This window comes from Pelobates fuscus, chromosome 7 (genome assembly GCF_036172605.1).
Source record: "Pelobates fuscus isolate aPelFus1 chromosome 7, aPelFus1.pri, whole genome shotgun sequence".
Lineage (NCBI taxonomy): Eukaryota > Metazoa > Chordata > Amphibia > Anura > Pelobatidae > Pelobates > Pelobates fuscus.
Genome location: NC_086323.1, coordinates 60880271 through 60895395, shown reverse-complemented (window position 1 = coordinate 60895395; position 15125 = coordinate 60880271). Strand labels below are relative to the sequence as shown.

The following is a 15125-nucleotide window of genomic DNA, read 5'->3' as shown; positions in this document are numbered from 1 at the left end:
GACCCTGTTGACTATTTTGAATGAAACGCTTGATTGTTCGATGATCACGCTTCAGAAGCTTTGCAATTTTAAGAGTGCTGCATCCCTCTGCAAGATATCTCACTATTTTTGACTTTTCTGAGCCTGTCAAGTCCTTCTTTTGACCCATTTTGCCAAAGGAAAGGAAGTTGCATAATAATTATGCACACCTGATATAGGGTGTTGATGTCATAAGACCACACCCCTTCTCATTACAGAGATGCACATCACCTAATATGCTTAATTGGTAGTAGGCTTTCGAGCCTATACAGCTTGGAGTAAGACAACATGCGTGTGTATATATATATATAAACTTACACCATTATTATATATGAATGTTGGTGAAACAGAGCATGAAACCTTATTGTTGTCTAATACTTGATCTAGAGGCAATACTTGCTCTGTATCTACCTGATAGTTCTAACTTGGTGTGCAGGCTTAGCACATTATCCTATCGGTAAGAAAGTATACAAATTAGAGCTGCCTAGCCGGCGAAATGCACATTGGGACTCCATTATACCTTGGTCACAGAGATCCGGCAGTGTTTGGAGAAATAGCATTCACACTACTCGTCGAATTTTTAAAAGAAAGGATTTCCCCTCTCACCCGTTTGATAGGTCCATATTTACTCATGAGATCACAGCACTGCTACAATTAGAAATAGCTAGCTTCGAAGGCACAGAAGAGAGGTTTAGTAGCAGTGCCATATCTCATATCGTTCTGCTAACACACTATACAGCATTAGACAGACAGTCCGTTCGGCTTATCTTTTAAGCCCAGGTGTCCCTGAAGACACAAGATAGTGATAGTTACCCATGGTGTGCTGGCAGTACCATATACATTTTGGTGTAGCTGTAACAGTAGACTAATTTGCTGATTGAGACTCATCTGAAATCCCAATTTGTTAAGGTTCCCCCTTGCTTTCGTATAGAAAACCAGCTTGCATCAGTGTTGCTCTTCGGTCTGTTACTGTTTAACACAGAATAAGCAAGGGCACTAGATGTTTGTACACTTTCTTACCATGAGGATATTGTGCTAAGCCTGCACACCAAGTTAGATCTACCGGGTAGATACAGAGCCACTATTGCATATAGATCAAATATTCAACGACAATTAGGTTTTGGCTCTGTTTTACTAACATTCGTAAACTTACACCACTTTACATATTTTGTATATACACTGAACAAAATTATAAACACAACACTTTTGTTTTTGTCCCCCTTTTTTCATGAGCTGAACTCAAAGATCTAAGACTTTTTCTATGTACACAAAAGGCCTATTTCTCTCAAATATTGTTCACAAATCTGTCTAAATCTGTGTTAGTGAGCACTTATCCTTTGCCGAGATAATCAATCCACCTCACAGGTGTGAGACATCAAGATGCTGATTAGACAGCATGATTATTGCACAGGTGTGCCTTTTTGTTCAGTGTGTACAATTTATTCTATTTTTAGTTATCCTTGTCTCTAGTCACACCTGTAAATATCTTGGTTTACACAAGATCCATATGTGTGGTTTTTTTTCCATTTGTTAATATATAAGGTGTATTAATCCACAATTTAATTGTTTTATCTTGCTTTTTATTTACTACTCATTTTTCTAATTCTTAACAGATCCCAAATAAAGGTTACGTTTTAATTTATTCAGCGATCCTCTGGTCAGGGCACTTGTCCACTTTTTGTCTTTCATATTATTATTGGGTCCATGTCCCATTTTTGCACTTTGACCTCAAATACATGCATTTCTTCTCCCATCTTCTCTTTCATATTATATGGGAATTCACACTCGTAGTCCGGTAGTACTACAACATAAATCACCACATAGCTGTAAAAGTTTAGCGTTGTGCAGCGCTCACTAAGCACCAGGAATGAGGCCTCCAACTGCTGGGAAAGGTTAAAAAATGGGTTAAAATTGGTGGACAGGAACATGCACAATTAGGGTAAAGGATTAGGAATAGTTAGAGAAATTCAGACGGTGACATTTAAATATATGGGGGTAGTGATATGACTCTGACCCCATTCCTACAGATTTATTTATTTCTAAAATATTTTACCAGTAAAGATAGAATTAGATTTCTCTCATTTTCAAATATATCCTGGGTCCACAAAACATTGCATTGGTACAATGGGGTATAATAAAATACAAAAACAAAATGAATACACAATTTATACAAAATTTAACATAGAACAGATAGGAAATATATAATCGACCATGACACAAGATGTAATTTTCCATTTTGAGGAAAGAAATCCTTCACACACACCCACGCATTCACACCTAAAGAAAAAAACCTGCATTCATGTGCTCACATAGACCCCTTCATTCAGTAGCATTAATGCATTTATATGTACATAATGACACCCTATACATGCACCCCTGCAATCACTAAACTTGTACACAAATATACCTCTGCAACAGAACTTCACATTGATAATTTGTGCGATGGAAAAAATACACATTAAATTGCTTGCCACATATATTATGTAACAAGCCATTCTCAGGAGTGGCTGTAGGTTAAGGCTTCAATTTCTCAGCTCTGCATGAGGAGAAAATAAAATGTGTGTTTATAAAATTTTACATCTTCGTTTGGATATTTTCAGATCAACAATGCATACATTTTTATAAAAACAATCCAAACTTATGCTGTCCCAATAGAAGAGTACAATGCATGCACATGTCTAGTAGTAACTGGTAGAGTAAATGTAGACAGAGTTAGCTTTCTCTGCTTGTTTTGTTTTATTTATTTTTTTGTGTATTTGTTTTGGGAGGTCAAGCACTGAGCAGTTGCAGTTATCACAGTTGCTAATCTTTCACGTAGATACAAAGGAAAATGAACGCAAATGCAAACCTGAAACTACTGCAAATGCAGCCAAGTGCTAACCCTACTGTTCAATTCATTTCATTTGTACATTTAGGAGGGTTAATTCATAAATAAGCCAGATTATTTTATTAGATATTGTCACGTGGGTGTAACATTGGAGCTCTTGAAACGGGGCACTAGGGAGCAGAATGACTCTTAATAAAGGACAATTCTGAGGGAATTGTCTGTCTGTACTTAGGTCAAATGTCCAGGCAGCAAGGTTCGTATATGCTGATATATGACACAGTGGCAAATCCACAAACACGGTCAAAAGATGAAGCCAAGAGTCATAATGTTTTTTTATGACCGTATTACAATGGGTAGCTCACTAACCAAGAGCCCAGTATGACTGAACAACTCGTCTCTGCCAGGGAATCTTGCCACATCAGACAGAGTAAGGCCGGACACCTCAGGAGGCATTTTTCCTCTGTGTTTCTTGATTGGAACTGTGGCTTCTTTGGTGTCCTGCCTCCTTTGTCACCAGACAGCAAGGGAGTTTGGAATAGAATCTCCAAACTATGCTATTTTGGCCTAAAGATTTGCACTTGTCTTTCCACATGGGATGTAGTATACATTTAATGCAAATAATATTTATCTTTACATAGTATATTGCATAGTATAGTGCCACATAGCATGTGCATAGATTAAAATTACCAGTGTATTTTTTTTTTTATATCCTTTGTGGATGACTATCTTACTTTAGTTTAAAAAATTGTTTTTCCATTCACCATCATTCACTTTTTTAATTAAAAACCACCTTGGAGCTTCTGCATTTATGGTAACCTTAGATCACTAGTGTTCCGTAATGAAATTGTGTACCGATTATTATAAATATTATTTTCATAATTATATAGTATGGATGATTTTAACTATATTATAGTTTTCTTGGGACCTATATTAAGTACATAAATGGATACTTAACATCAATAGGATGAAATAAATATAATACAATTGTGAGCAACTGGTAATTTAAATCCTACATGAAATTAGATTACCTGTAGGTTAATAATATATACACTCGTTCTGATAATACAATATTCCTTTAATTTCACACTGGGATAAATTTCTTCCTACCTGTTAACTAACTTTTGAAGTGCTGTCATATAGATTAATATTGGAATATGAATATGTAATTGGTTTAAAGAAACACTTATATCTTGTTTTACAATATTACAATGTTATTTTTTTTTTATTTTAGAATTAGAATTTTAGTTAAAAAAAAAAAAAAAAGCTTTTTTTTTCCCAGCCTCATCAGTCTCCATCCTTCAGCCTGCTCATTCCACAGTGAGGTCATAAATACTAATGATATCTGGCCAAGTCAATGCTTCAGTAGATAAAATAGAGATATATTGGTGACCTGTGGCACTTGCAGCAATCACCATGCTCATATAGAAGCACTCACTCCCACTAAGAATGGTCATTCCAAGCTAGTGAGAAAAGGAAATCTTTCTTGCTGACTGAGTAGCAATATGAAGGTAATGTATTTCTGTTCAAATCAGCACAATTATAACATGGATAAATAAAGAGATATGCACCACCCCAAGTAAAGACACCAAAGTATTAAGGCAAACTGTCATTTGCACTAAGTTAGCTTTGTCTTGTATAACTCCGATTCTACAGACAAGGTAATAATCTACATTATATACACGAGAGAAAAAACGGGTCGCAAGAGTATTCTGAGAACGGACAGCAACTGAAATAGCCTGCCCTTCGGTAGGTCCCCGCTCAGAACTCAAGCTGGTTTTAGCTCATCTTGTGCCATTACAGAGAGAACATATCTGAAGCATATCAGACTGGTCCCACCCATACGGGTAGTCCAGATCCGAAATGCCAGCAAGTTCTCTCTGCACGAGAGATACAGCAACCCCAGACGATCGTTTCAGCCTTGTTAGGCATCATCAGTGAGGCATAGCTAATATCTCTCTAGGCACCGTGAGCAAGGGGTCCACGTCTGGATTACCCTTTAAACTTATGGAGAGAAAAAACGGGTCGCAAGAGTATTCTGAGAACGGACAGCAACTGAAATAGCCTGCCCTTCGGTAGGTCCCCGCTCAGAACTCAAGCTGGTTTTAGCTCATCTTGTGCCATTACAGAGAGAACATATCTGAAGCATATCAGACTGGTCCCACCCATACGGGTAGTCCAGATCCGAAATGCCAGCAAGTTCTCTCTGCACGAGAGATACAGCAACCCCAGACGATCGTTTCAGCCTTGTTAGGCATCATCAGTGAGGCATAGCTAATATCTCTCTAGGCACCGTGAGCAAGGGGTCCACGTCTGGATTACCCTTTAAACTTATGGAGAGAAAAAACGGGTCGCAAGAGTATTCTGAGAACGGACAGCAACTGAAATAGCCTGCCCTTCGGTAGGTCCCCGCTCAGAACTCAAGCTGGTTTTAGCTCATCTTGTGCCATTACAGAGAGAACATATCTGAAGCATATCAGACTGGTCCCACCCATACGGGTAGTCCAGATCCGAAATGCCAGCAAGTTCTCTCTGCACGAGAGATACAGCAACCCCAGACGATCGTTTCAGCCTTGTTAGGCATCATCAGTGAGGCATAGCTAATATCTCTCTAGGCACCGTGAGCAAGGGGTCCACGTCTGGATTACCCTTTAAACTTATGGAGAGAAAAAACGGGTCGCAAGAGTATTCTGAGAACGGACAGCAACTGAAATAGCCTGCCCTTCGGTAGGTCCCCGCTCAGAACTCAAGCTGGTTTTAGCTCATCTTGTGCCATTACAGAGAGAACATATCTGAAGCATATCAGACTGGTCCCACCCATACGGGTAGTCCAGATCCGAAATGCCAGCAAGTTCTCTCTGCACGAGAGATACAGCAACCCCAGACGATCGTTTCAGCCTTGTTAGGCATCATCAGTGAGGCATAGCTAATATCTCTCTAGGCACCGTGAGCAAGGGGTCCACGTCTGGATTACCCTTTAAACTTATGGAGAGAAAAAACGGGTCGCAAGAGTATTCTGAGAACGGACAGCAACTGAAATAGCCTGCCCTTCGGTAGGTCCCCGCTCAGAACTCAAGCTGGTTTTAGCTCATCTTGTGCCATTACAGAGAGAACATATCTGAAGCATATCAGACTGGTCCCACCCATACGGGTAGTCCAGATCCGAAATGCCAGCAAGTTCTCTCTGCACGAGAGATACAGCAACCCCAGACGATCGTTTCAGCCTTGTTAGGCATCATCAGTGAGGCATAGCTAATATCTCTCTAGGCACCGTGAGCAAGGGGTCCACGTCTGGATTACCCTTTAAACTTATGGAGAGAAAAAACGGGTCGCAAGAGTATTCTGAGAACGGACAGCAACTGAAATAGCCTGCCCTTCGGTAGGTCCCCGCTCAGAACTCAAGCTGGTTTTAGCTCATCTTGTGCCATTACAGAGAGAACATATCTGAAGCATATCAGACTGGTCCCACCCATACGGGTAGTCCAGATCCGAAATGCCAGCAAGTTCTCTCTGCACGAGAGATACAGCAACCCCAGACGATCGTTTCAGCCTTGTTAGGGATCATCAGTGAGGCATAGCTAATATCTCTCTAGGCACCGTGAGCAAGGGGTCCACGTCTGGATTACCCTTTAAACTTATGGAGAGAAAAAACGGGTCGCAAGAGTATTCTGAGAACGGACAGCAACTGAAATAGCCTGCCCTTCGGTAGGTCCCCGCTCAGAACTCAAGCTGGTTTTAGCTCATCTTGTGCCATTACAGAGAGAACATATCTGAAGCATATCAGACTGGTCCCACCCATACGGGTAGTCCAGATCCGAAATGCCAGCAAGTTCTCTCTGCACGAGAGATACAGCAACCCCAGACGATCGTTTCAGCCTTGTTAGGCATCATCAGTGAGGCATAGCTAATATCTCTCTAGGCACCGTGAGCAAGGGGTCCACGTCTGGATTATCCCTTAAACTTGAGGAGAGTTGCTGTCCGTTCTCAGAATACTCTTGCGACCCGTTTTTTCTCTCCATTCGTTCCTGAACAATTCTTGCAAGACGCTCCTACTGAAAATGTGTATGTCATAATTATGCCTGCAGTCTATCTTCCCCACAACAGATAACTGGGACTCATTTTTGTCAGCTGGGGACATATTTAGTGGCCTTAGACTAACCAAAAAACTGTATGCATCACCCATTGTGAGCACTACAATAAAATCTTTAAATGGAGATTTACATCCCTGTATGACACCTGGGTCACTTTGGCGTGAACAGCGATTTAAACTTGCTTAGACCAAACTTTAAATTTGTCCCTGAATCTGTTATTTGGGTGGATATTTCATGTTGAGACTTACAGATACTCTGCAGTGATTCTGAGCCTGCCAGCACATTTGGATGGGAACCCCCAGGGTCTCCCTGCATGCCCATCTATGGATTGTGACCAGTGCTGGTCTTTGCCAGCTGACAAACACTGACCACAGTCAAAGACAGCATGCTGAGCACCAGCATTATAGGGATATCTCCTTGCCATGCAGCAAAAAGCCAAAAGATAGCAGTCACAGGTGGCTCTTTTAACTTTTATAGTTTTTAGCCAGGGTATCCCTTAGAATTAGGGGTTGGGTTAGGGCATGTGTAGAGTTAGAGTAAGGTAAGGGTTAATGCTTCTTTTGGGTTAGGGATAGTGTAATGTTTGAATTTCTATTCATTTAGAATTAGGGTTAGGTGTATGGTTGGTTTATGGTTGCTTTAAAAAAACTGTTGGTAAAGGGTTAAAGTTTCTACCAACAGTGTGTAAAAAATATGATAAATAAGGTTCACATTTGTGCACTTTTGTTTACTTTTTTTCAAATGTTTATATATTTATTTTAAAAAAAGCCCTCTCATTTAACAGCCCATATGTGATATGTATGGCGGCTATTAAAGAGAAACCCTTAAATTGTGGTGGGACAAATTCTAGTTTTTTGGGGGGGTTCAGGTTTTGGATAATTGCCTCCATCCTCAAGGGGGTAACTTGCATCAAATCCAAGCTTTATTAAATACAAATATTTTACAAAAGGGCCGAGTAGCATACAGTATTATAGCACACAACATACAACAATATATATTTTTTCCATAATAGCTATTATTTTAAGATGGCAGAGCGATCTCTATTTAGACCTTATTTTCTAATATTTGAAACCTGAACATATCTGATTTGAATTGTGCGAGTAATGTAAATATTGCTCTGGTTTTCTAAACAGTTCTAAAGAGTTGTAGTGAGTGTGAGTACAAAGTAAAATCTTAAATTATTCTAAATAGGTGGTTTTGTTCACAAATGTAATTATGGAAGTTAATTGTTGACTCACAATTTAGTGAATGCATTTATTTGTTTTTGACTTCAAACTTTTTCATTCATGATCACACTCATTCAAGAAAGAGTAAAGCAATATAGTAAATTATACATATCACTTTCTTTTCTTGCAGGTGCTTGAAATGTGCAGATGCTCCTTGCCAGAAGAGCTGCCCAACAAACTTGGATATCAAGTCATTTATCACTAGTATTGCAAACAAGGTAAAGTACTTTTTTTGGGCAATGTACTTTCTGAAGACATTATTCAACAGGTGGTAGTGGACAATCCATATATATTTCTTCAGTCAGAAACTGCATGCTTTCTCTAGGTATCTTTAAATATCTGAACTGCAAAATGTGCTTTTGCACGTTTAACCCAGTCACAATCATTGCCATATGAATACATCACAAAATAATGGTCCTGAAGCCCAGTTAAATTACCTATACGGAAAAGCATTCACCATTAAAACATTGATCCTAACTGCTCTGGGACTAAAATACACATGATTAGTCCTCCCTAGAGCATTTTCTGACTTGCGATTTCTCTCACATCTAACCTCGTGTAGGGGAACACTGTGAAGCTAAAGACAACATTAATAATACGGTCCCTACATTCCAAGCCTCCCACCTACATTGGTCAGGAAAAGAACATAGCTTTGGAAATTAAAGAAGATCCTGTTCCGACCTCCCCTGCATTCCCCCAATTAGTCTTCCTCTAAAAACCTTTGTAACACTTTGGTCACCTAGTTCTACAATAACCAAGTGTCCCCAAGCCCCACCTTCACTAACAGTGCTTGTGAATGAGTGGAATGCTTGAGGATATGTATAAAATAACTAGCCTTATTCCCACCCACCTGCTCCAATGCATTGTACAGAAAAAGATGTTAACCTCTTGTGTTTCCTAATGAAAGTGAGGCTTATTATTTAATGCATGCTTAAGATACTACACAAAATAAAAATAACCTCTTCATTATGGCATAATATAGTGATGCAATGAGAACCAACTGAATTTCCCTCACAGTGACCATGCTTGATGGAAAAGGCTTGGTATAAATATCTAATCTGGACAAGTCAACTCCCATACAAGGTTAGGATTGTTTTTAGAAGGAATGTGTACTTGTACACATTGATACCAGCATTGCATTTAATGTAGTGACAATATAATATATTAGAGATTTGTCGAAAGATGTTCTTGACCATTTAAGGAGAGATCTAGTAACAGTGTTTTAAGTGTCCGTCCCTTGCTAATTCATAAACAGCGGTAAACCAACAGATATTAACGAACATATAGCCACAGCATGAGTCCTTCGTTTAGTAGCACCACCATGTAAATGGGCCTTGCATGTGAGATTACATTATGTTGTTTCTCAGCATCTTCTATTTATGAAGTCACTAATCACAATGGATTGTATGATATAGATTACTCCTTGTGGAACATATCTCTCATGCTGATTATATATGAAAACAGTGCTTAGTTCCTCTCAGCATGGGGTGGCTGCATAGACTAACTAATTCACTCACTATGTTGAATTTACCTAGAATTCCTCACAATTTATACTTCTGTGACAGTAAGAGTCGGTTACTGATAAAATAAACAAGGCTGCACAGAAAAAAGTGTCAGCAATCAATCAAATGTTAGCACCTGCAGATGAGTACTAGCATTCCACTGTACAGGAAACAGGAAATGGTTCTCTGAGCCTTCTGATGATGATCTGTGAACAACATGCCAATTTAAATATTAATCCAGATACATACAAAGTTGTTTTTACTGGTGCTAGCCTTCAATTTGTCATCAACCTTTGTAGTTAACCCTGTCTGTTGTTCCTTTAATTGACGGGTATCATTGTTAACCGATACCACACACTACATATTAACCTAAGAGCTGATGTATTTGATGCACATTTTAAAGAGATGTACAAGGAATCTCCAACAGACTAAGGAGCATAGCTATTATATGTGTCTGAGTCTGTCTTCTATCATGCAATGCTATGTCAGTCACAGTACAGTGATGTTTGCTAACTGGCTGTTTAGTATGTTCTAGGTATAAATCATATGCATTTTCAGTAGACTATAATTAAGACTATTGTCCTAAGATTTCTTATTTTTATGGTGTTTAAAAGCATGCAATTAGGCACTTTTATATGCATGTGTTTATATAGCTATATATATGTGTATATGTTTGTCTAGTGTGTGTGTGTGCGCGTGTGTGTGTGTGTCAGAGAGAGAAAATGCAAACACAACCTTTTGCTACTCTCACAATAATCTGATGATTAATTCCAATGCTTTACTCTGAATGAATAGAAACTATGCCATGGATTTTAGAGTTCATTGTTTTTGAGCTCCTTAGCTCTGTATTGGCCTTGAACTGTTCAGATGAAAAAAATGAGTCTGTTAAGTTGAATGTTGGTGGTGTGCTCAATCCTACTTCTATAATAAAGATCCCACAACAAGAATGCTGATTGAATCACAATAAGTCTAATTGACACTGTCTTGCAAGAACAGCAGAATGGGATATCTTCCTTTTGCACTCTCAGCCAATTACCACCTGTGACAGACCCCTTTTAGGGTAACAGATACCATCTCGGAGAATTGCCGTTGCATATGGATTATCGTGGATTTCGGGTACTTGTGGATCCGTACGGTATACATCGCCACGTGGAGAGAACAATGGGTCGCGGCCATTTTGACCGCATGGACTAATGACCGAACTTTCCACACGACGAATTCCGACCTTACCAACGACGTACGCCCATGCTAGTCGACGGATCCAAAGTACCGAACTAAAGACACCCGGTCCAACAGAGAGTTTTCGTTTATCTTGTATAGTTTTTGAGTAATTGGTGCAAACGTGTATCTGGCGAACGGCCCAACCGATCTAGGGGATTTTCACGTATATTGTTCCCCTAGATCTCCGTTCCCTAATACACGTAGCACAATGTATTTTCGTTGCATATTGTGTGGATTATATAAACTTGTAATAATGGTATAATATTCTGCTCGGTACAGTGGGAGTGACTCCCACTGTAAATGTATTATCTCCTCCGGATACGGGGAGGAGTTGTTGTACGGCATAAAAGCCCGAGTTACCGAATAAACATTATTCCTACTTTGACCCTCAACACAGAGTCTCGTCTCGTGCTTGGAGGGGATGATTATTACTTGGATGTCGTAATTATGGGGAACCTGTTATGCTGTAGCTAACTTCGTGCTTGGGGGAAAGGACACCTTCTCAGCGGCGTAAACCCCTACTACACCGGGGTGCCGCTACAATTGGTGGCAGCGGCGGGATCGTTCTTTCACCCCAGAAGGACAGCTACCGAGAGCAATCAGGATGGAGGCCTACTACGGAAGGTTGAAACGATCTACCCTAAAAGACTTGTTGGAGAGCCGTGGTCGTTCGGCTAGCAACAAAAAGAAAAGAGACATTTTGGCAGAATTGGTCGCATTGGACCTAGCCGAACAGAATGACGGACTGGATGTCGAACTAAACCCAGAACCGGAGATCGCCTTGGTCCGAACGCCAGCAGATGAACAATTCGACCACGAGGTGAGGGTAAGGCTGGCTCACTACGGACCAAACCCCTCACCTAGGATTGTAACCCAAGTCATTGCGGCAGTCGATGCCAACCGGCGCCAGACTTCCACTGGCACCAGTCCAATTGCGGGGACTTTCCAAACTCCCGAGGAAAAGAGGAAAGTACACTTTGCCGCTTTTAAAAATTTTGTGGAAGCGGAGGGGGAGATTGACCAATACCTAGCGGACTTTGAACGTCAATGTGCCCTGCATAAAGTACCCTCCGAGGAGTGGGTCAAAATTTTGTCTGGCAAATTATCCGGACGAGCCAGCGATGCTTTCCGGGCGATCCCGGACCATGAGGTGGGAAACTACCGATTGGTAAAAGAAGCTCTATTGTCCCGATATGCGGTAACCCCCGAAGCATATCGGAGACGCTTCCGGGAATCCCGAAAGCAAACCGGTGACTCCTACACCGAATGGGCCTGCCGATTACAACGCACGGCTTGCCACTGGATGGATGGGTGCCAAGCTACCACCGCGGAGGAGGTTTTACAGTTGTTTTTGTTAGAACATTTTTTTGAAAAGGTGGACAAGGAGCTCAGAGAGTGGATTCGGGATAGGAGACCACTTACCCTACCCGAAGCCGCCCGGTTGGCCGACGAGTACGCAGACGCCCGCAAACCCGATCCCTCGGCCCAAAAGACAGCTGCCCGAGTAGAAAGCCGCCCTGTCGGCCCTACTCCAACCACCCCCACTATCCAACCTAGCTACAACACTTCCTCCCGCTTCACCCAGTCAAGTGTCCCGGACCGCCGGCGGTGCCATAGGTGCCAGCAAGTGGGTCACCTGAGGGACAAATGCCCACTTGATCCCGCTCGACAAACTTCCTGGAGGAAGCCCGCTGAAGGGAACCCCCGACCTTTTACCTCCGGGGCCCATTGCATTGAAGCTCAACCCCTGGGGGAAGAGCAATGGGAGATTTTACACGAGGCCAATCCCCTATATGCGGCTGCTGTAGACAACCGGCAGCATCACCGACAAACAGTCCGAGTGAATGGACAAATTGTCAGTGGGTTACGAGACACTGGGGCCACCTTAACCTTGATTCAACACGACCTGGTCCCAGAAAAAGAACATACTGGCCAAACGGTGGCCGTTAGAGTGGCCGGGGGTGCAGTACATCGCCTCCCCACGGCCCGAGTGCATTTGGATTGGGGGGTGGGAGCTGGCCAAGTGAATGTGGGCCTGATGAAAGGGCTACCCGCGGAAGTACTTTTGGGAAATGACTTAGCCCCGCTGTTGTCCGCTTTTGCTCCCCAAGGCCCTGCTGGAGCCTGCCCTGTCACCACCCGGGCTCAGGCTCGTGCTATTGGAACCGGCCCGCCAGTCGCGGAGACCCAGGTAAGATCTGACCCTCCGACTGTGACCTTAGGACAGACCCCCTTAGACTGGGATACCCCTGAGACTTTTGGGAGGGAGACGCGGGAAGACGTCACTCTCCGGAAGTATAGGGATAAGGCAGAGAAAGGGGAACCGGGGACAGATGGGGAAAGCTACGAGTGGGTGGGGGATAGACTGTATAGGATCCCCCAGGAGCCCGCAGCAGGTAAAAACCCCGTCCCACAGAAGCAACTAGTGCTACCGAAAAAGTACAGGCGAGAGATCATGAGGATCGCTCACGATATACCCTTAGCTGGCCATTCAGGAGTACGTCGCACGGCCCATAGGATTACCCAGAATTTCTTCTGGCCAGGGTTTAACCGGGACGTGCGACAATATTGCAGAACCTGTGACACTTGCCAACGGGTGGGTAAGAGGGGAGATCGCCCGAAGGCTAAATTAATGTCGATGCCGATCATTGGGGAACCCTTCTATAGGGTCGCCGTCGACATTGTAGGCCCCCTAGCGTGACATAGCCCGTCCGGTAAGAAGTACATTCTTACCGTGGTGGACTATGGGACCCGGTACCCCGAGGCGGTACCCCTGCCGAATATTGAAGCGGAGACGGTAGCCGATGCCTTGGTTAAGATATTCACTCGGGTGGGGTTCCCTAAAGAAATCCTATCCGACCAGGGAACCCAGTTCACTGCCGTACTCACACAGCAGTTATGGAAAGTGTGCCACATTAAACCCCTGCTCAGTTCCCCGTACCACCCTCAAACTAACGGTCTCTGTGAGCGCTTTAATGGGACTCTCAAACAAATGTTGAGGACCTTTACGGACGGTTGCAGAGACTGGGAGAGATTCTTACCCCACCTGTTATTTGCCTATAGGGAGGTCCCCCAAGAATCTACGGGTTTTTCTCCCTTTGAGTTATTGTATGGGAGGAGGGTGCGAGGACCCCTCGATCTCATTCGGGACCACTGGGAAGGGGAAACCGAACAGGCAGGGACACCTATTGTGCCATATGTCCTGGAGCTCCGGGACCGCATGGAGCAACTCTCCCTATTGGTAAGGGAGAATCTCCAGGCGGCCCAGGGGCGACAGAAACGATGGTACGATAGGGGTGCCCGGCAACGACTGTTCCATATAGGGCAGAAGGTATTGGTGCTAAAACCGGTGAAGGACAACAAACTGCAGGCTGCGTGGCAGGGTCCTTACAAGGTTTTAGCCCAACTCTGTGATACCACCTACCTTATTGCCAGCTGTGCAGATGAAAGGATCCAACGCTCCTTTCATGTGAACATGTTGAAAGAGTACCAAGAGCGACAGGAAGATGTTAACGCTGTTTGTGCCCCAGCTACGGATGACCCCGAAAATTTACCCCTACCTGACCTGCTGGAAAAGGAGACTCACCCCGACCCAGTTAGCCTAGTGAAGCTGGGAGAACGACTGAACCCTACGGAGCTAGAGCAGGCTAGACAGCTCCTATGGGAGAAGCAGAGTATCTTCTCCCAGGAGCCAGGATACACCACCCTGGCCATACACAAAGTAGAGACCCCAGGGCAGGCCCCCCTCCGACAACCCCCGTACCGTATTCCGGAAGCCGTCCGTGACGGAATGCTGAAGGAAATACGGGAAATGACCCAGCTGGGGGTCATTGAGCCATCCGACAGTCCCTGGGCCTCTCCCGTAGTCTTAGTCCCCAAGAAAGACGGAACCACTCGGTTCTGCGTCGACTACAGGCGACTAAATGAAAAGACTACCACTGACGCTTACCCCATGCCTCGGGTAGACGAATTATTAGATCGCATAGCCAGGGGTAACTACCTCTCTACCATAGACCTCTGCAAGGGTTATTGGCAGATCCCCCTGGCCGAGGATGCCATCCCCAAGTCGGCCTTTGTCACCCCGTTTGGCTTATACCAATTTAAGGTCATGCCATTCGGGATGAAAAATGCCCCGGCTACGTTCCAGCGAATGGTGGATCGGCTCCTCGATGGCTTCCAGGAGTTTGCGTGTGCATACCTGGATGACATTGCGATCTACAGTGAGTCTTGGGAAGAACATTTA

At 43.2% G+C, this 15125-nt stretch overlaps 1 protein-coding gene across 2 annotated transcripts in view; it reads left to right on the top strand.

Moving 5' to 3' along the window:
* Nucleotides 1–15125, top strand: part of DPYD (dihydropyrimidine dehydrogenase) — a 968764-nt gene that overhangs the window by 251340 nt on the left and 702299 nt on the right. For both annotated transcript variants that reach the window (XM_063428340.1, XM_063428339.1), the window contains one exon: nucleotides 8290–8377. In XM_063428340.1, the coding sequence (XP_063284410.1) occupies nucleotides 8290–8377 (88 nt within the window). The remainder of the gene's footprint in view (nucleotides 1–8289; nucleotides 8378–15125) is intronic.